We start from the raw sequence: 19927 nt of genomic DNA, 5'->3' as shown, positions 1-19927 counted from the left end.
ATAAGTATTAATATACCACGTATTTTAATGGCAAAACACATCTGCATCATTTTACAGATGAGAAAATGCACATAAAAATTAGGACTTACCAATATCGTACTGGTATAAGTAGAACAAGGTTTGAACACAGGACATCGGCCTTCTAATCCAGTGGATTTCTAACTCTATTGGCAGCTTGGAGTGACATGCAACACTCCAAAAAGAAGTCTGTCCAGATTGAAGACTAATATCTCCCACCCTCTTCGCAAAAAATTATACCCTATATGTTTACAACTATCCTAAAAGACATAATTTTCAAGGGATTTTATCCCTGTAAGATAATATTTTCTCCCACTTGCTGGTGCCTAAAATTAATTTGGAGGTAGGGCTCACAATTAGAAAAATATTTACAAATTAAGTGCTTAGTTTTATCACCTCGACTGGAATTCTTCCATACTAAGGTATTCTCATAAATTAAATATATAATTAATTGTCCTTTTCTATTTAAGGAGAGGAAGAGAAAAACATTCATCTGGTCCCATCTGGGAAATAAAGAAGTGATTGAACCTGCCAAATTAGGTTTCACCTACTTGTACTCAAGTTGCATAGAGTTTTGTCCTACAGTTATGTGACTTATCCACTAAACAACCCCACAGCTATTTTTTAAAAAAGCCCCATTCCCTGAAGATTACAATTTCACTGTAGTACCACAATAGAGTAATAAGCCTTATTAAGGCCTTTAAAAGCTGTATTTTTTTTCTTTCAGAACAAGTAAACTTTTTTAAACTTGCACTTTGTAAGTGCAGAACAGAATTATAAAATAGGCTTCTTTTTAAAAAATTGTTTTCTTTAAATTTATATATACATATATAAATAGATGAATTTTTAAAAAACCCTTACTTTCCATCTGAGAATCAATACTGTGTATTGGTTCTATGGCAAAAGAGCAGTAAGGGCTAGGCAATGGGGGTTAAGTGACTTGCTCAGGGTCACACAGCTAGAAGTATCCAAGGCCAGTTTTGAACCTAGGATCTCTTGGCTCTCAATCCACTGAGCCACCTAGCTGCCCCCATGATTACATTATATATACATATACACACACACACATTTTTTAAGTGGGTGGTTGCTAGGTAGTACAGTGGACAGAACCCTGGATCCAAGTGAGACCAGAGTTAAAAACAAAACAAAACAAACAAAAAAAATAATAGCTCTAATTTGCTCCAGCAATATCTCTCATTTAACAGGCAAACACTAATTATGTATTAAAATGTCTTGCAAGTAATACGTACAGAAGAATTTCCAATATGTTATATAGTTTCTGGCCACTACTTCCAAATAATTTCTTCCCTATAACTTCCTTTAATACTATTTCTTACTTATCCCTACTATAATAATTTAACCTGAAATAAAGATTCGTTTATATGAATGTTAAACCCATCTTACATTGCCAACTTGCACATATAATACTACTACACAAAAGCTTCATTTTGTGAATGTTTTGGAAAAAAATTATTTTTCTTCTAGCAACTTAGTACATACTACTAAGTATGTCATAACATGATACATAAAACCCTTATTTTTGGCAACACCAGTTACATCTAAAAGATGCTCTAGTTTTTTAATGAGGTTTAACAATGTTAACTTATAATACAGCTTTTTTTATTTCATCTTGTTCCTGGAATGGATTATTAGGTTCACATATGCTATTTGGTAAAAAAACAAAAAATGTGTATAAGCTTCATACTTGCCCCCTACCGGGATGCCTTTTCAATACAACCATCCTTTTTAACATAGATGCTTTTTTCAAAAACTGGCTATTGTCTAAAACTGACAAATGAGCAAGATAAGGAATCGAGAGTTGTAATTTTGTGGCACTTGTGAATTGGGGTCATGAAAAGAGATCAAATGAAGACTGCCTGTATGTATAGTTGAGGAATACAATGCTTTAGTGGACAAGCATTATTACTTGATCCTGCATATCATTGCTAATTATTGAAGTGGGAAATAAAACTAGTAAAATACTTAAAGATTAATTCTGTCCATAGGAATTCAGATATTTTCTGACAAACCAAAGAAACACATAATCAATTAAAAATCTGATTATTGCAAACTCCAGGAAATTCTGAAGCTCAGAGTCTGTGGTGAGAGTAGAACAAGCGCTTTTTGTCACCAAAAGGAAGAATTTTTATAATGTTTTAAGCAGAACTCATTCAGAGCATTGTATCTGGATCCAAAGCACTATAAAATTATTACAATATAGAAGAATATTTAAAGGTTTTAAGTGCGATACAGAACAAAACATAAAACTTTTTCCCTGCAGTTATGTAATTCAATTCCAACATTTATTAAGCACCTATTATGTACAAGGCACTATAACAGTCTGTATAATATTAGTCCCACAGATTGTAATACTTCAATGTTAATGTACTCTTGAAATCCAGATAATCCAAGAGGCTAGCTTTTGCCAATGCAATACAGTATTTACTTCTCCTCACCCAAATCCCAAGAGATGTTAACAAGTAAAGTGATTTGTTGATTTGAATTTCACCACTTGCCCCATAAAAACCTATGAAAGGCGAATAGGCATAGGGTTCCTGAATGATCTATAATGGGATCAAATCATTCACTCCCTGAATACCCAAAAAGGCAATACTGGCATGTCCCTCTCAAAGTCCAAATGTTCTAGAAACCAGTGTTTTGCTTGGTAAAGGAATTTCTTCATATGTTATTTTTATAAAGGGAGGCTTCATTGGTAAAAACCAATATTCAAAATTATAAAACAAATAAAATTGCCTATGGATAACCACTACATCAAATATTTTCCAGAGACTTAATAAAAATTCTTTAGTTGACAAATGAGGTTTAAATGGGTAATAAAATCTCCTTATAGCAGTAGCAAGAGTCTTATTTCCTGAAGGTCCAAAAATTGAAGTTTCATTTCCCACATATATAGGTTCTCCACTGTATAGAAATATTCTGGTATAGTTGGTTTCTATCTTCTTAAATTCGACCCCAAATTCAGCCAACTTCATATATGTTCTTAGGACAAATTTGGAACAGTCATAAGATTCAAACCATACTGTTGACTCTTTTTCTGGACTGGCTTGGACATTCCATGTTTCATAATAAATACCTGTTTCGTTATCCTGTTTTACCCACTTTGCCATTTGGTTAAATATTTTTCCTATAAAAAAAAAGATGTATAATTATACACACATCAATAGATATGAATAAATTAAAATGTTTGGATGTTTTAGCAAGGATTCAAGCTCCTCCAACCTCATGTATTCACACCCATGTCAAAGCAAGCAATATCAAATTATCTTTCACAAAAGAATGGCAAAAGGACAATAATAGCTAACATTTATATAACACTTTACACACAATTCCCCAGAGCCTAACACCAACTCTGTGAGGTAGGTAAATAAAGTTCCATTTTATAAATTAAGTCAGAGAAGTTAATTGATTTGCCCATGGCAATACTGCATGTTGCCATAAAGAACTCAGAGCGGGACTTCTTGACTCCTAAGTTCATATTCTAATCCATGAGGTCACACTGCCTTCATTAATTTATAAGTATAAGCTGAGAATCTAGTATAGTTATAAAAGTGGGTTGATTCAAAAGATCTCCTTTTTTGTTTTAAACCACCTTAAATAGTACTGAGTCTTTACTAGGATCAATTCTGAATTAGTTTAATCTTGTTTTGGGCAAGTTTGGGCAAGTTAATCTTGCCCAAACAAAAGGTTTGCCCAAAAAAAAGCCTGTAAGAACAGGCTCATTCTTGAATTTATATTGGAGTTCTTAACCCACCTTGTGTTTGTTTTACTCAAGGACATCATTTACATATATTAAGTGGCTAATTCCATTCAGTTATCTATGTACCTTTTTCATGATCCTGGACTTTTTAAGATATATTTTATAAGCCTGGAATGATCAGGTAGGTATAGTCTGAAGGTAGAAGAATGGACTGTATGATAATGTTAAGTTTCTTTAAATAGTGGTGACTCAAATCAGGATTTTGCCCTCCCTACTATGAAAAGAATGTAAAATTAACAATCAGAATTGTGGAACCTAGGCTTATAATCATTTGGGCTAGCCCTTAACCTTAAGGTTTTAATACTACATTTTACATATTAGGCAACAGAGTTAGAAGAGACATCTAAGGGTACCTAACCTAACCTATTCATCTTACAGAATGAAACAGGTCCAGGGAAGTGAAACTCTCCAAGGTATTACAGCCAGAAATAAAACTCTACTCTAAATCCAAAAGAAAGTCTTTACAATTTGGATTCTCTTCACCTCTAGCTCTGGTAACATTAAAGGGAAAGAAAAAAATAAGGTGTCTCCATAGGCTGGGGAAAAAATTATTTATATACATCAGTATGTTTCTTAAATACATTACAAGTCCATCTCTACATATTGATACTACATGTATCATCCACATTATATACAATATAGATGTTCTCACTGCCCACTCCTATCACAAGATCAGGTTTTCTGTTTCCTAGTATAGTTTCCTTTTCTAATAAAAGAAAAAGTGACACAGCTTAATTTTAATCAATTTAATATTATACAGTGATCAAAGTGACTTTTTAAAAATTATTACTTCTTAGATTTAATGCTTTGTGAATTTGAAATTTAGAGGCATCTCAAAGAACTAAAAATGTCAGAAAAGAATGCTGCTTTATTAATATAACTCAGTTTTATAATTTAAAAATAGCTTAACAGGAAGCTTTGCTTAGTTATAGAGGGCCCTAACCAATTTTTTCCCCCCAAGAGATTTGTCTAATTCTTACTAACACTCCACCTTGGGAAGCATTAGCATTCTAAAGGCTCAAATGCAGTACTGGAAACAATTCGCCTCCTTTTTACTAGTTTTTATGATATGAGAGTACTGGAGCATACTTTCCTACTAATTTCCAGTGGTAATAGGCAATATAGTACATGAATAATATTCTGGTTTAAGAGTTAGTGGTTCCAGGTATATATGTTGCATTGACTTATAAAACTGAAAAATAATTATTCTCAATTAAAGCTGGTTTTTTTTTAAAACCCTTACCTTTCCTCTTAGAATCAATACTATATATTGGTTCCAAGACAGAAGAGCACAAAGGGCTAGGCAATGGGGGTTAATAAGGGACTTGCCCAGAGTCACATAGCTAGAGTGTCTAAGGCTAGATTGGAACCCAAGGACCTCCCATCTCTAGGCCTGACTCAATCCACCAAGCCATCTAGCTGTCTGGAAATCTGGTTTTAATATCTGTATGTTTATGTTGTGATGTTTTCAAAACCCACCTGATATGGTTGCAATCAGAACCAAGGTCCCATTTTCTTTCCAGTGACTATCATCAATACCTTCAGAAAAACAGGCAGCTCCCTGATTACACCAGAATGGTTCATTCATTTCAGGTCGGAGATGGGGAAATGTGCAGTTTCCCAGCTGGAAAAGTTCATACCATTCCATGGTGTAGTTCTTGCCTGTCAAAGTGTTCCTGAACCCAATAGCATCATGCATAATATTCTGTGTAAAAATAATGCAATATATTAAAAATGGTTGCAAAATAAGTATCTTCTGTGTTCTAAGCTGGGGTATCCCTCAATACTTTGTTTTGGACCCTTTAATAACCTGATAATCTCTATTCCCACATATTCAGATATCTATCCCTACAGAATTGACTCCCAAATCTTTAAATCTAAATCTTTCTCCTAAACTCTTTTCCTGGATCTTTAGCTACCTGCTTGCTACACATCTCCTGTTTGCTAGGTGTCTCATCAATATCTCAAGTTAAGTAGCAATCATTTATTAATAATATAATTACATATATTACTATAATACATAATTATGAAGATATTTCAATACAATAGTAATTATTTATTATCCCATATGTAAGTGTTTCTTAGTGCTTTTAATTATAGGGCATTTTAAGCAACTTTTCTACCAGGAGTATAAAAGACCAAACCAACAGTACCCCCCTTTCTTTGAGGTACTTACATTCTAAATTCAAAGTGTCTTAAATCTCTAAAATATAAATTATGCTTTCTCCATTAAATCATCATTTTCAAACTTTCCTATTTCTGCTGGGGGGCATCATGAATCTTTGGGTTGCAGCCTCAGAATCTTTGCTGCTTCTTCACTGCCTATATCTAATTAGTACCTAAGCTTTGTGAATTGTACCTTCATAACATTTTTCTCATCCATCCCCTTTCCATGACAGTACTGAGGTACTATGCAAACTCAGGCCTTGCCTACAGAAAGAACCTTCAGACGGGTCTCATCATCCTAATCCCCTTCACTCTTTATTCTCTGGAGAGTTGCCCACATGATTTTCCTATGGCTTAAGTAGGAGTATGTTATTCCCTTGCTAAAAAATCTTTGATAAATTATAAACTTCTCAGTTTATAATTGAAAACTGAAAGCTGCCTCCAATCCACTTTTTTAGTCATCTCATATGATTGTCTTTCACACAATCTGCATTTCAGGGGAGCTGAAAGCTGCTACCCATCTTAGTACCTTTTCAAGCTGTCCTTTATGTTGGGACATTCTCCTTTTCAGACCTTTTCAATAACTAGAAAATGCACTATAGGTGGTAAGCTCTTAATAAATGAGACTAGCCAAAGCACTTGTGACATAAGTTCTCTATAAGGCTCACCTGCTTATTCTCATTCTCCCTCCTCAAGCTCTGGCTCTTTGTTCTCAGGCTTAACCCTAACCTTAGTACATGATACTGCTCCTGGCCAGGGCTACTTGGTGCTGAGCACTTCTCTTTAGTGGGGAAGGGTGATATGAAGCAGTTCTGTGGTTCTCCTTTGACTTACAGAATGACCTGTTCAGGCTGAGAGATGAAGAAATCATGTAAGAAGAAAACTGTTTAAAATGTCCTATACTTAACACACTAAGAAATATTAAAAAAAAATTTAAGTATCATAAATATACACAGCCCAGGGTTCTTAGAATGGCATCTAATATACATACTGTTAGTCCTGGAACTAGTACAGTCTATTTTGTTGACCACAGTATCACAGCTCTTGTTAAATGATTTCAAAATAAAGTTAATAATTGCATTTAACCAGAATTTGTTAAGATATTTAAAAATGTTAAAAGTTACAATATTTGGTGATGTTAAGATAATTAATTTGTAAAAAATCACAGCTTTTTACTTCTTAGTCTGTGTTCTAAATGGAATCAGTATAAAGATAATATACATAAATGTGTGTGTACACATGAGAAAATGTAATAGGTTTCCTCCAAAATCAAACTGCATTCAATAATTCAGAACCATGGCAAACTAAAAGTCTGTTCTTACCAAATGCCCCAAGAGACCACCATATTTAAATTCCCATACTGGGGCTTGTAATCGAAAAACTTCTAGAACATCATCATCCTTCATAAGTGGAATAGGAGAACCAGCTGGGCAAAAAGTATATTGAGCTTGACAATAAGGATCTGGTGTAGGACGGAATTCAAAACGCCTTTATTAAGGAAAAAAAAATCAAATTGAAAGGAATTAGTATGGCATTTGAGGTCAAATTAAATTTAAAACTCATTTCAGGTAAAAAGTCCAACCTTTCTCCCTTGTAGATGAGAAAACTGAGTTCCACAGAGTATAAGTGACCTGAGGGCTGGTTCAAATCACACCTCCACTTTTAAGTTGTATGACGGGTGGCTCATTTCATCACTCTAAAGTTCAACTTGTAAAAGTTCAATATGTAAAACAAGGACAACATTTATACTCTTCCTTAGATAGTTGTTATAAAGGTAAAAAAAAATTAAAGGATTCTGTAATCATAAGGTATTAGGAAAATATAAACTGAACATAATTGTTATAATAAAACCAAATGACAAAAATATATTGATATATTTATACTTTCACCTATTATATATTATTTACAAAACTTTCTATTTCCAACCACTTGCAGTCCAGAGTTTTGTCTGATTTCCTGAAGGGAAAATATGTATATTCTCTAATGATGTTATTCAAGGATTTTTTTAATAAAAAAATTTTTTTTCATGAAAACCCTTACTTTCTTACTTAGAAAAGATACTAAGCATCAGTTCCAAGGCAGAAGAGTAGTAAGGAGTAGGTAGCTGGGATCAAGTGACTTGCCCAAGGTTCCACAGCTAGAAAGTTTTTGAAGCCATTATTTGAATCAAGGACCTCCCAACTCCCAGTCTGACTCTATCCAGTGAGCCATCCAACTGCCCCTCTACTAGGATTTTTAAAAAATCATACCAATCATACCAATTCAATTTATGTAGCTGACCTAAAAAAGATATGCTTATTTTAACACCATTGTTCACTTTGATCAACATGAGAACTTTATAGAAATTGAACTTTCCAGCCTATAGCTAATATACTTTTTGTATGAAACTAGAACGACACCAATTTTTTTCCTGTTCTACCTCACATTTAAAGAGAAGCTTTCTATATTTATACAGCAGAGTCATAAATACAGGGTCATTAACATCTACATAGCACTTTTAAGTTTTACTTTCTTTACAACTTTTTTGGATGGTCTGAATATGTTTTTTATATAACTAAAGGTCTTCAAATTATCAATACTTCAAAAATGGATGAATTTGTGGGAGGAAGCTACTGCACCAAGGCAAATGACAACCTATTTATAGTCTTTGAGAAGTTATGTGGCTTACTCATAACGGCAGTTACTAAATGTCAAGGGCTAGAGATGAACCCAGGTCTTCTTGACTCCAACTCCAGCATTCTATCCATTATTCCACAAAACCTATCACTGAAGATTGCATCACTAACATTTATAGAGTGCTTTAATTAAAGAGAATTTCTATGAACAAAACAATTTGATAAGGGAGATAATACTAGTATCTCAATTTTACAGACAAAAAACTTGGTTAAGTGATTTGCCTAGCATCAAACACTTAACACAGCACCTGGAATCTGGTAAGCACTTAAATGCTTTTTGACTGACTTGACTTGATACTGTCAGGGAAGGAATTCAAACACAAGTCTTTCTGATTCCAAGTCTGGCACCCCACCTATTACTCCATGGGATGCTATAAGTGGAAGCCAGGAGATGAAGGTTGTAATCTCATCTCTAATGCATAACGATTGTATGACCATGGGCAGTTGATCTCTCTTGAGCCTTCCTTTCTTCATATGTGACATGGGGATAATGCCTTTCCTCTCTACCTCTAGTGCTCTAGTCAACTCTCTAAGACTGTAAATTGCCACAAATGACCAATTAGAATTCCAGAAGACTGATGATAAAACTAACTTCCTAACTCGATAGCAAAAATGAGGTCAGAGTGCAGAGTGAGACATTTTGGGGTATGGCCAATGATGGGATTTATTTAGCTTGATTATGATTTATGTTACAAGGGTTTTGCTTTGTTTTCCCAGTGGAGGGAGGGGAGAAAGAAAATATATTTTTTTCTAATTAAAAAATAAAGGACTATAAATTGTAGAGAAAGTGATGACCTGCAATGGTGGGAGAGTTTCCTCACGTAAGAGTTCCATTTATCAATGATACCATAGGTCCAGTCCCTTTCTCTACTACTAACCTCACAAGGTAGTTGTGATGAAAATACAGAAACTGGGAAAAAAAAGTTTTTTGACTCTTTTCCTTCATTAGAATGTAGACTTCTTGATGGTAGAGAATGTGCTTTTATGTTTCTTTGTATCTCTAGGGTTTGGACTGACTGGTCCCAGAAAGTAAGACCAAGAACCAATAATGGACTGGCCCTTTGATTTCATAGATTTGGAGAGCTCCAGCAAGCACCTTTTATTACCAAACCATAATTCGACCTACTCTGTAGCTTGCCTGGGGGAATGACTTGTGTAGGGTCACAAAGCTAAGATGTGTCAGAGATTGATTTTCCAGACTCCAGGTCAGGTCTTTACTTGCTATGCCTTGCTGCCTCTTAAGAGCAAAAACAGTAACCATAGTATCTTTAATTGACAAGAGGTTAAAAACAAACATATATACACACATACACACACATATAAGGGGGGTGGGCAGCTGGGTGGCTCAGTCCCTGACCTCGTTAGATAATGCCAATTGACCATATAAAAACTATAAAATATTAAAAGTCAAATCTGTAAACTGTGGAATGGTGGGATTAGATCACAGGCCCACAAAACTCCAGTGTGGCAGGAACCTGATTAAAATGTAATTTTGGAAATGTTTTACAAACTAAAACTTCAGTGCAACATATATTTGTGGTGGTTTCCTAAGTGTATTCCATTTCTATTTAAATTTGACACACCTGGTCCGCTAATGAACTTATCCCTTAAGACTCAGTGCATACAACCCCTACAGGGGCAAGCAACTTCATTCATTAGGTACTCAATACTCTAGAATAAAGGTGTCAGGTAGCCCAAAACATTCCCATGTGGAACTGCTGCATAACCAGACCAAAGCACAATTGGGAGATACTTTTAAAAATAAGGCAAAACATAGCTACTTCGATCCTGACAAACGGACTGTGCCCTCCCACCCCCCCAACTTCTTTTTGAGTTTAACACTACTACTCTAGAGCAGGAGAGGCTTGGCCTGATGGGTTTATTAATAGCAATATCTGAATTGTTGTATCCTACTTCCGTGGCCCACTGGGCCACACTGTCCACGGGGTTTTCTTGGCAAAGTTAACTAGTGTGGTTTGCCATTTCCTTCTCCAGAAACACACAGTGACTTGCCCTGGGACACACTGCTATTAAGTGTCTGTGACTAGATTTGAACTCAAATCTTCTAATTGCAGGTCCAGCACTTTTATCAACTGAGCTCCCTCACAGCCTCCTCAGTATCTCCTAGTATCCCCCAAACAAAGTCAAGGAAGCCAGAAAAGGGCTGAGGGGAATACCAGACAGAGGAAAGCATCCAACTAATTTGTGCAATCACTGTCAGCTAATTTTTCTCATGTTACAATTGACAAACTTGCATACTGCTTTAAAGGACGGAAAGCACTTATATTAAAGCCTCACCACATCTCTGTAAGGACGAAGGTCAGCTATTATTATCCTCACATAGACCCTTACTGTGATTTGTCTGTTTTGAAGTTTGGCCAGGAGGAGTATCCCCCTAAGTCAGAACCCCTCAAAGGAGAAACACCTGCGTTCCTCCTAACTCTTCCTTGCACAAATACCCATAGACACTCAGGTTTTAATCTCAATTACAAAAGATGTCTGGTTTAAGAAAATGTATTTTAATGCAAAGAGGGGAAGAGGAGCTCAAGAAATGCCACTCTACTTTTCCCACAGACTCCCACCTCACAGCTAACCCGTCCTTGAGCCAGGGAAACTAGGAGAGGAACTAGGGAGGCAACGGAAGGAGTAACAGAGCAGGAATTAAAACCCACAGACTGACTCCAACCCCGACCTTCCCCAGACCAGCAGCCCGGGATGTGCGCGCGCAGCCGCACATGATTTCCCCTATCCCATAGAGGCCCAGGTCCCTTCCTGGAGGCATGCGCACTCACCTGTAAGGAACTGGCCACCGCTGCTGCTGAAGGGGATCCCTGCTGCTCCAAGCGGAGGATAAATCAGCGGTCACTGTCAGCCAAAGCAACGCCAGGGCACAACGTGCCTGACCGACGCGCTCTCTCCCTTCTCCCCCAGTTCTGGTCATGACGACCTGCAACCACCACCCTTTAAGCAGTCTAGACTTAAAAGACCTTAGGGACGGATTTCATAAGCCTCCAAGTTAGCAGCGCATGCGTGAGCAGTTGGCGCATGCTCGGTCTGAAATTCTTATATCACGTGTTCTCACCCAGTTGTTAATCCAAAACATAACACTATTCCTAGGTGAAGGGTGAGGAAGGAAGTACCTTTTTTGTTTCTTTCGAATTGCGCTGGGCCCCTAGCTCCTAGAGGGTTCCTACTACTTATACGTATAGAAAGGCCAGGCTCCTAATCTTAGAGAGCAGGATTTGAATCTGTGGGAAATAAAAAAGAATTAATGTGTTTTTCTCCAGGTGGATATCCTACTCCCCCACATCAGCGATGAAAGTGTTTAGGTTTACAAAATAAGACATCCAGGACATTTTGTTCACCGGCCCCGGGAGTTGGGAGACCTCTTACCTCACTTCAGGGAGGAAAGCAAACTGTTAGCCTATTCTACCCCACTTCTCAGACCTTTGGGAGGTAAAGCAGTAACTCCCCAGATTTTTTAAGAGGTGGGAGAAGGATTTCAGAAATTGTAAGAACTAATCTTGATTTTTGAGGGAAAGTACAGGGGTATGGACCCTAGCTTTCTTACTTCTTTTAGTTCCTGTTTATTAAATTGAACTGAAATGCTGTCACCTGACTGAACTTTTTTCCCCCCAGATCCTTTTCCTTGAGACAACTGTGGCCAGTACTTCTTATTCCATTTTTATTCTCAGGTGAATCTTTTTTCCAAAAGAAGGGAAATCCCAAGACTCTCCATGTTCTTCCTTAGTTTCTATGTTTTTTTTTCCTGGGATCATAAGATTTATAGAATCCAGTATAATGGTTAAATTGGGATTTTTGACTAAGAATTATAAAAAGAGGGCACCAATTATTATCCCTTAAGTCAGGAAAACTATTAGCAGCTTTTAACAATTTCGTTTAATTGGAATATTAACAAAAAGAGGGAAATGTGGAAGGGTAAGAGTTAAGGAGACTGCCTAGCCTACCCTAAATACTGATCCAGTGAAATGAAGCTTGCTGCCAATAGTTCAATCTCCACTTGGGAATCCTAGTCACTCACCAGCAAGCTGGGCAGGATCCAGGCAAGGTCCTAATGCAGAAAAACCCTCATGAGCTCACTGAGGCAGCAGTGAACCCAATAAGAAAGTCCTCAACTTAAAAAAGCCCCCAAACTGAAAGTCGAAGTCCCAAAGCCAAAAACTCTAGTGGAAAGGCCTAAAGCTCCAAGGAGCCATCTTCCAAAGAAGAAGATTCAAGGAGAAGTCCTCTCGACAGGAAGGTCAGGACTTTTTATAATCCTTTGTCACTTCCTGTCCCTTCCCCACTTTACAGGAATCAATCGCAGTCTTTCAATTTGCCTGGCACTGCCCAGGGGTGGGGCAGTGGCCTCTGGAGTTGTCATCCACTCTAGCAAATGATATGAACTCTCATATTTAGTGCCTGGTAAGGTATTAAGTAGGGATACTTACGTTTTTGATTGATTTACTTAAAAGTCGCTGATTGATAGACAAAAAGAGTTTGATTCGCTCTTCACAGCAGGGTAGCATAATAGCTGTTAATGGGATTTTTAAAAGCCCTGGAAGAATTCTTTTTTTAGGGGAACTTCCAGACTGACTGGCTCCACATTAAGTCCCATCCTTAAACCCTTTTATGCAGGAAGTTATTTTAAGTCATTGACTCATAAACAGATAATTCTATTTTTCCCCACTTTATAATTTTTACTTTCTGTCTTAGAGTCAATACCATGTATTGGTTCCAAGGTAGAAGAGCATAAGGAGTAGGCAATTGGGGTTAAGTGACTTGCCCAGGGTTTCACAACTAGGAAATGGCTGAGGCCTTATTTAAATCCAAGACCTCCCATCTCTAGGCCTGGCTCTCTATCCACTGAGTCATTTAGATGCCCCCCCAGATAATTCTATTAATAAATAATAGAACCACAACTTATCATACCTATCTTGACCTTCCATTGAATTGAATTGGAAAAGCCTAACTTTTACTGCATTCCTGACTGAGTTATTCAATCTACTTAGAGACTTTTGCAGAAGATCCAATGCCTTTGTCATGTCTGGCCTAGTGCCAGGTCTTACTGAAGCTCCAAGTGGGAGAGGTGGGAGTCTTGGGTTTTATGCATTCCAGACACTTGGGTATGGAGGAAATGAATAGGTTTGTAGATGAAGAAGGCTATCAGAGTTGCTCCCCCAACCCAAAGTCTGGGTGACCCATGAATCTTGTTGCACCCTGAGGCCCAAGGCTTAACAATATGCACACAACACAAGAAAACATGATATTTCAAGAGCATGATGGTTCTTTGTCTCTTTTCTTAGGGTTGGGTGGGAGGAGTTGCTATGACTGTTAAATTCAGTTATTTTTGCTGAGTGACTTATAGATACTCCTGACTGCCATGCCCTGTGAATAGATCTGATTAGCAGCATTGATCTTGGGCAACTAGTTCCATCTGTCCATGATTCAGTTTCCATATCTAGAAAATGAGAGGATCCCTTCTTTCCCTCAGAGGGAGTCCAAAAAAAGAACTGTCAAAAGTCCAAATTAATGTGTCTACAAAATGGAGGGAGAGGACTCTTTTTACTCAGTTCCTTTCTTGATCTCCTGAGTGGACAAGTCTTATATGGCTTATGGCTAATTGTTTTTGGAGCTAGATCTAGTCAAAAGGATCAAAGAACTAGCCTGGAATGATGAATCATGTGCTTCCTTTAGCAAAAGCCCAAGGAGGCAGCTGGGTGGCTCAGTGGATTGAGAGCCAGGCCTAGAGATGGGAGGTCCTAGGTTCAAATCTGGCCTCAGACACTTCCCAGCTGTGTGACCCTGGGCAAGTCACTTGACCCCCATTGCCTAGCCCTTACCACTCTTCTGCCTTGGAGCCAATGCACAGTATTGACTCCAAGACGGAAGGTAAGGGTTAAAAACAAAACCAAACCAAACAAAAAAAACCTATACATAGTATTGATTCTAAGATGGAAGGTAAGGTAAGGGTTAAGAGAGAGAGAGAGAGAGAGAGAGAGAGAGAGAGAGAGAGAGAGAGAGAGAGAGAGAGAGAGCGCAAAAGATATATTCAGTTCTGTGAAAAATGCTACAGGTCTACTCCGGCCATACAATGAACAAAAATAAATGTCCACGTCTGTATGAAAAATGATGGAGTCACTGTTTGCCATATTTCAGGTCCACCAAATTGGGATGTAGAAGTATGGGTCCAAATAATAGCTTCCAACAAGTTAGGTGAGACTACCTTAGTCTTAAAGCACCTCTGGCATTCTCTATAAGTCACTAATTCAGAAACATATTTGTCAATTCTGTCATTAGAATGTAAGTTCCTTTATTAGAATAAAGTTCTTTTTCATTTATGTTCTCTATATTTCGCCCAGTGCCTATCACATGGTAGATACTTAATAAATGCTTATTGGGCGGGAAGTAGGGAGCTAGGTGGCTCAGTGGATTGAGAGCCAGGCATCAAGATAGGAGGTCTTAAATTCAAATCTTCCTAGCTGTGTGACCCTGGGAAAGTCACTTAACCCCCATTGCCTAGCCCTTATCACTCTTCTGCCTTGGAACAAATATACAATATTGATTCTAAGACAGAAGGTAAAGGTTTAAAAAAAATGCTTATTGGTTGACTAATTTTAGTATCTTACCTTGCAAGTTGTCCTGGCCTATTAAAGATAGCTGGGTGCTGTCTTACCACTTCCTCCTTTATTTGGGGTCTCAATTTCCTATTAACCATGTTTGTTCCATCTTTCTAAGTCTGAAGATCATTCTCCTTGACAAAGAAAACAGAAGGAAAATAGAATTTGGGTAATTATGTATTTTCTCTGTAATCCATCATCTCCACCTACAAGTCTTTCCTGAGACTCTCAGACACAAGTGCTCTCCTTTCTCAAACTTCAGAACTATTTCAATATTCCCTCTCCAAACCATATACCACAGAATCACCAAAATGGTTTTTATAAAGCTCAGGCCTTGTCATGTCACTCCCCTGCTCAATAAATACCTCTAAAGTAAGATAGAACTTCTTTTTTGCATTTAAAGATATCCACAAACTTGCCTCTTTACTACTTTTTCATTCTTCATACACATAAGTCCCTTCCAGGCACTATACAGCCCAAGCTTCCTAGGCTATTTGTTGTAAGAGTAGAGGTTAATGCAGAGTGGAGATGGAACAGGGAAGAGACATGACTGATGGACTGGGAGGGGGAATGTTGGAGAAAGGTATTCTGGGAAGGATTTTCAACTGTCACTGGAGGTTGGGTTCTGAGCCTTGGGAAGGGGGGGAAGGAAGGGGGAAGGGGGGAGGGGAAAGGAGGAAGGGGAAAGGGGAAAGGGGAAAGGGAAGATGAAAGTTTTTCCTGAGCTCTGGATTGTGAATCCCATCTGATTCTCGGAAGTGTCCCAAATTGACTTCTACATCTCAGTCTTAAATATCATCTTGTCAAGAACTTGGTGGTCTGACAAGACATTTCAGCTTAGCCCAAGAGGGAATATTCCCTGGAAGGCTGTATGTCAGACCTGAAGATAAAGCATCAGTCTCTGTAAAATGTTAACCTCAAGTTACTATTTAGACATTTAAGTTAGTATAGCATAGGAGAAAGGAAGAATTGTTTTCCAGACTGGTCCCAGCTGATGGCCAAAGCCAGGGGACTCAAGTCCAGTCTTACAGTTGGCTTAAGGATCTCCGGATTCCCTCATTCCTCTATCTTTCCCTTGCTAGTTGTATAATCAACCAGCTTTAAATTATATTCATACACAGTCAGATAATACTTAAAGGGTGAAGGGGGCTTGGGGAAAAGGAGCTTTAGGAGAGAAACCCTTATTTAGTCCTAAATTAAGCTCAATCTTGGGATGCTCCATACTGGATTCCTCTGCAGATCTGTGCAGAGAGAGATCATCCAGGGAAGAGCTAGGTAGCCACAAAATCCCCTAGCCAACCAACACGTACTAATTTCCTGAAGTGATCTCTGATCTGATCTCCAAGTCCCCTTTAGTGATCCAGGCTGAGGTAGAGAGCAGCCATTCTCTCAGAAAGAAAGGAGTTTCTCTGGGAGTTAGATGACCAGCACATCTAGCTAACATAACATCTTCCCAGGGGTTCTCCTTTATTCCCATCTTATGTTGTTTCTCACATGTCATGCTCCAGCTCCCATCTCCAGGCCTTTGCACTGGCTGTCCCTCATTCCTCCAATGTTTTCTCTCTTCACCTATGCCTCTTTGATTTCCTTTCTCCTCATTAAGGTTCCCACCATTTTCTATTCTAATAATCAGTACCTCCTTCTTAGTCAGAAGCAGCCCAAGCAGTGCTCTCTGCTTCCTCTATCTTTTGAAAAATGAAGTTATCATTAAAGGAAGTCAACTTTAAGCAATTTATCTGCTTCCCTTTGACAGAAATTAAAGTTCAGCAGATGTCCAGTGGGATTCCCCCATCATTATTAAATCATGCCTCCATTCTAATGTATAAACTGATTCCCAAACTTCTCATTTAATTCCTCCTTCTATCCTAATAATCTATAGCATATTCTCATGACAATAAAGATTCTGTTTCTCCCTCCATTGATTCCTGCTAGCATATTTCCCCTCTCTAGTTGCTGGAATTGTCACATGACTATATCTTATTATGCAACGCTATTCTATGGACGTTTTTAAAAATCCATCTTTTTCTTTTTGAATGATACACTTCCTTTGCCATATTTGTCATAATTCGCATCTTACCACTTATCAGTGATGTTGATGAGGCTGAATTTACCTCTTTGCTTTATAGCTATAGATATCTTAGAGCAAGGGTTTTACTGCTGACTTTCTTCCTAAGTATTTGTGAATTCTTGGGTTTACCTTTACTTGTCAGAACTGTGGAGTTTTTATTCCATCTCTGACCACTCTCCTATGTGCTGCTTCGCTTTCACTTTAAAGTCTTCTTGGTCCAGTTTTCAAAACTAAAGGCAAGCAGACACACATATTATGTAATATATTGGTTGTTCATTATGGGATCCCATTGACCATTGTATCCATAGGGTTTCCTTGGCAAAAATACCAGAGCAACTTGTCTTTTCCTTCTCCAGTGAATTAAAGCAAACAGAAGTGATTTTCACAGTCACACATCTAGTGTCCCAGGCTGTATTTGAATCCAGTTCTTCCTAATTCCAGATCCAGCACTTTGTCCACTGAGCCACTCAGAGGATAGCTAGGCATAATATATGTATCACACACATGCATAATGTAACACACATGACAAAGCAAACAGGCATCTGTGTTCTAGAAAGCTAATAGTAATTGGTTTTTATTTTAAAGCTCAAACCCTTTGATTTGGGGAAGCTCAAGCTGCCTCTCCCTGAGGCTCTGTAGGGTGGGTCCTTCCTTCTTTTTTCTAGATGAAAAAACAAGGTAGAGACCTTCTTAATTATCTGTCAACAAAGATTTGATTAAGTAATGAAGTAGGCTAGGCAGAGACCACATGGGGGTGGGGGAGGGGGGAGAATCATGCCATCACATATTGGGGAGGAAATAACTTGGCATCTGAAAGACCAGCCACCAGCCACTTCCTGGGAGGAAGTTCATTTTCTACGTGGCTGATGTCCACTGAAAACCCTCTTAGGATGGGGGGGGGGGGGGGAACAAGGTGATGTCAGGAAGGAGGTATATTGGCTTTGACTATGGGTAGCCACTTTTTTTTTTTGGACTCGCCTAGCTCTTCTTCCTAGCTGCTGACTTCATTCACCATCTTGAGCCTCAGCCCTGGCTCCCTCTCTCAGCTGCTGGAGCCTGGCCCACCTCTCTGCTGGCTGCACAAGCCTCTCGCCCAGCCTCCAGTTCTGTGGCATCTGTTCGGACTGAGGGAGCCCACGGCTAGTTAGCTCGTAGTGAGTGATCTGTTTTTAATAAGTTGGTATTTTAGACTATAAAAACAGAGCTTCTAGCTAATTCCAGTCATCACTGTGTGCAATGTATTAACAAGATGTATAATGTGTAAACATAGCACATCTACACATGTATTTATATTACATAAACACGTCGTATATATTCCCCTCATACATTCTGATGGGGGAATAAAGAGGATGTGTTCTTCTTGGGGTGGGCGTCCATCCCAACCACCCCTGCCCACAAGGACATTTTGTTACAAGCCATCAGGCTGTCCTACCTCACTTCTCCTCATACCTTTAGGAGCTAAAGGAATGCCTGCCGAGGACATGGCTACGGCCCCATCACCTCACCCTTCCGGAGTGGGAGCTTCTGATGAGCTCCCGCCAGGTATCTGGCTGTTTTCTGATTGGGGTAGACTTCTTGCCTGAATTGTAAGTCCTGGCCCCTGGGAGTCAGACAGAGGGGCAAGGGGTCTCCTGTCAGGAACCTCTAGGATGTCTGTTTCTGCACCCACACGTTGCATTTGCCATGCTAGGACATTTGTCCTTTCTTGTGTGAAAGCATGAAGACTTCTTCTACTCCCACTTTCTGACTAGGTTTGTAATTCTGATTTGAGTAGGTGGTCGTTTTTATCCCACTCACACACACACACTCACACACACACACTCACACACACACACACAGACCCATCCCTGACTCTGTGTTAAAGGCATCATCATTTCTATTGCTCGTGTCAAGTCAATAAATGCCTCTCATAATCTTCCTCACCAAGTGATCACGAACACTGCACTCTCCTCTTATCTTTCTATTACTGGGTGTCCTGGCAACAGAGGTCTTTTTTTGATGCCTCTTCATTTGGTTCCTGACCTAGCTCACAAACTGCAGACATTTCTGTAGCCAAATAAAAGAGTAAGCTGAGCTAATATAATAAAAATGACAATTTTGCCTAAATTAATTTATTCAGTGCCATACTGTAAGGATGGGTGCATGGTAGGATTTTTGGGATCCTGACATCAGAGCTGAGGGAGAGATAAATTAATAGAAGGATTATTTATCTGGGACTGGTCTGTGAAACCTGAATGCGTGATATTCACACTGTTCAGGCCAGGGACTGAATAGGATACAAGAAGGTAATCAATCCCCTCTTTCCATCACCCAGTTAACCTAAAAATCCTTCATTAAAACCATTAAAAAGCAGTCATTTTTGCTAAGCCTCTTGACATTGTTTTGAAAGGGTATATGATTCAAGAACAATAGAGAGTCATCTGAGCCAACCCTCTGAGGTAAAGCCCAGGCTGGGATTTGCCTCTAGACCCTCTCTGAGGGAGAAAAATTGAGGCTCTCCCTAGGTTTAGCTGATAAGGGAAACCTGTCTTCAATTCCACACCAGTCATTTCCTCATGGAACCCAGTGCTGCAAGTGACAACTGGTCTCCCTCAGGGAAGAG

The 19927-nt window shown here is 38.6% G+C and overlaps 2 protein-coding genes across 3 annotated transcripts in view; one reads left to right on the top strand and one right to left on the bottom strand.

Moving 5' to 3' along the window:
• The window catches only part of FBXL3 (F-box and leucine rich repeat protein 3), an 86151-nt gene that overhangs the window by 38864 nt on the left and 27360 nt on the right, over nt 1-19927 (top strand). The window lies entirely within an intron of this gene.
• On the bottom strand, nt 2300-11700 carry CLN5 (CLN5 intracellular trafficking protein). 2 transcript variants are annotated; one of them, XM_001367094.4, is made up of 4 exons: nt 11430-11688; nt 7285-7450; nt 5276-5501; nt 2300-3163 (listed from the first exon to the last, which is right to left on the bottom strand). In XM_001367094.4, the coding sequence occupies exons 1-4, from the start codon at nt 11576-11578 to the stop codon at nt 2646-2648; spliced, it is 1059 nt and encodes a 352-aa protein (XP_001367131.1). In that variant the 5' UTR covers nt 11579-11688; the 3' UTR covers nt 2300-2645. The 2 variants fall into 2 exon arrangements, 1 of the variants encoding a protein (XP_001367131.1); XR_471517.3 differs by lacking the exon at nt 2300-3163 and adding an exon at nt 6631-6813 and having other exon boundaries at nt 5275-5501; nt 11430-11700.

The sequence above is a fragment of the Monodelphis domestica genome, chromosome 8 (assembly GCF_027887165.1).
Source record: "Monodelphis domestica isolate mMonDom1 chromosome 8, mMonDom1.pri, whole genome shotgun sequence".
Taxonomy (NCBI): Eukaryota; Metazoa; Chordata; class Mammalia; order Didelphimorphia; family Didelphidae; genus Monodelphis; species Monodelphis domestica.
This window is presented reverse-complemented; position numbering and strand designations above follow the sequence as displayed.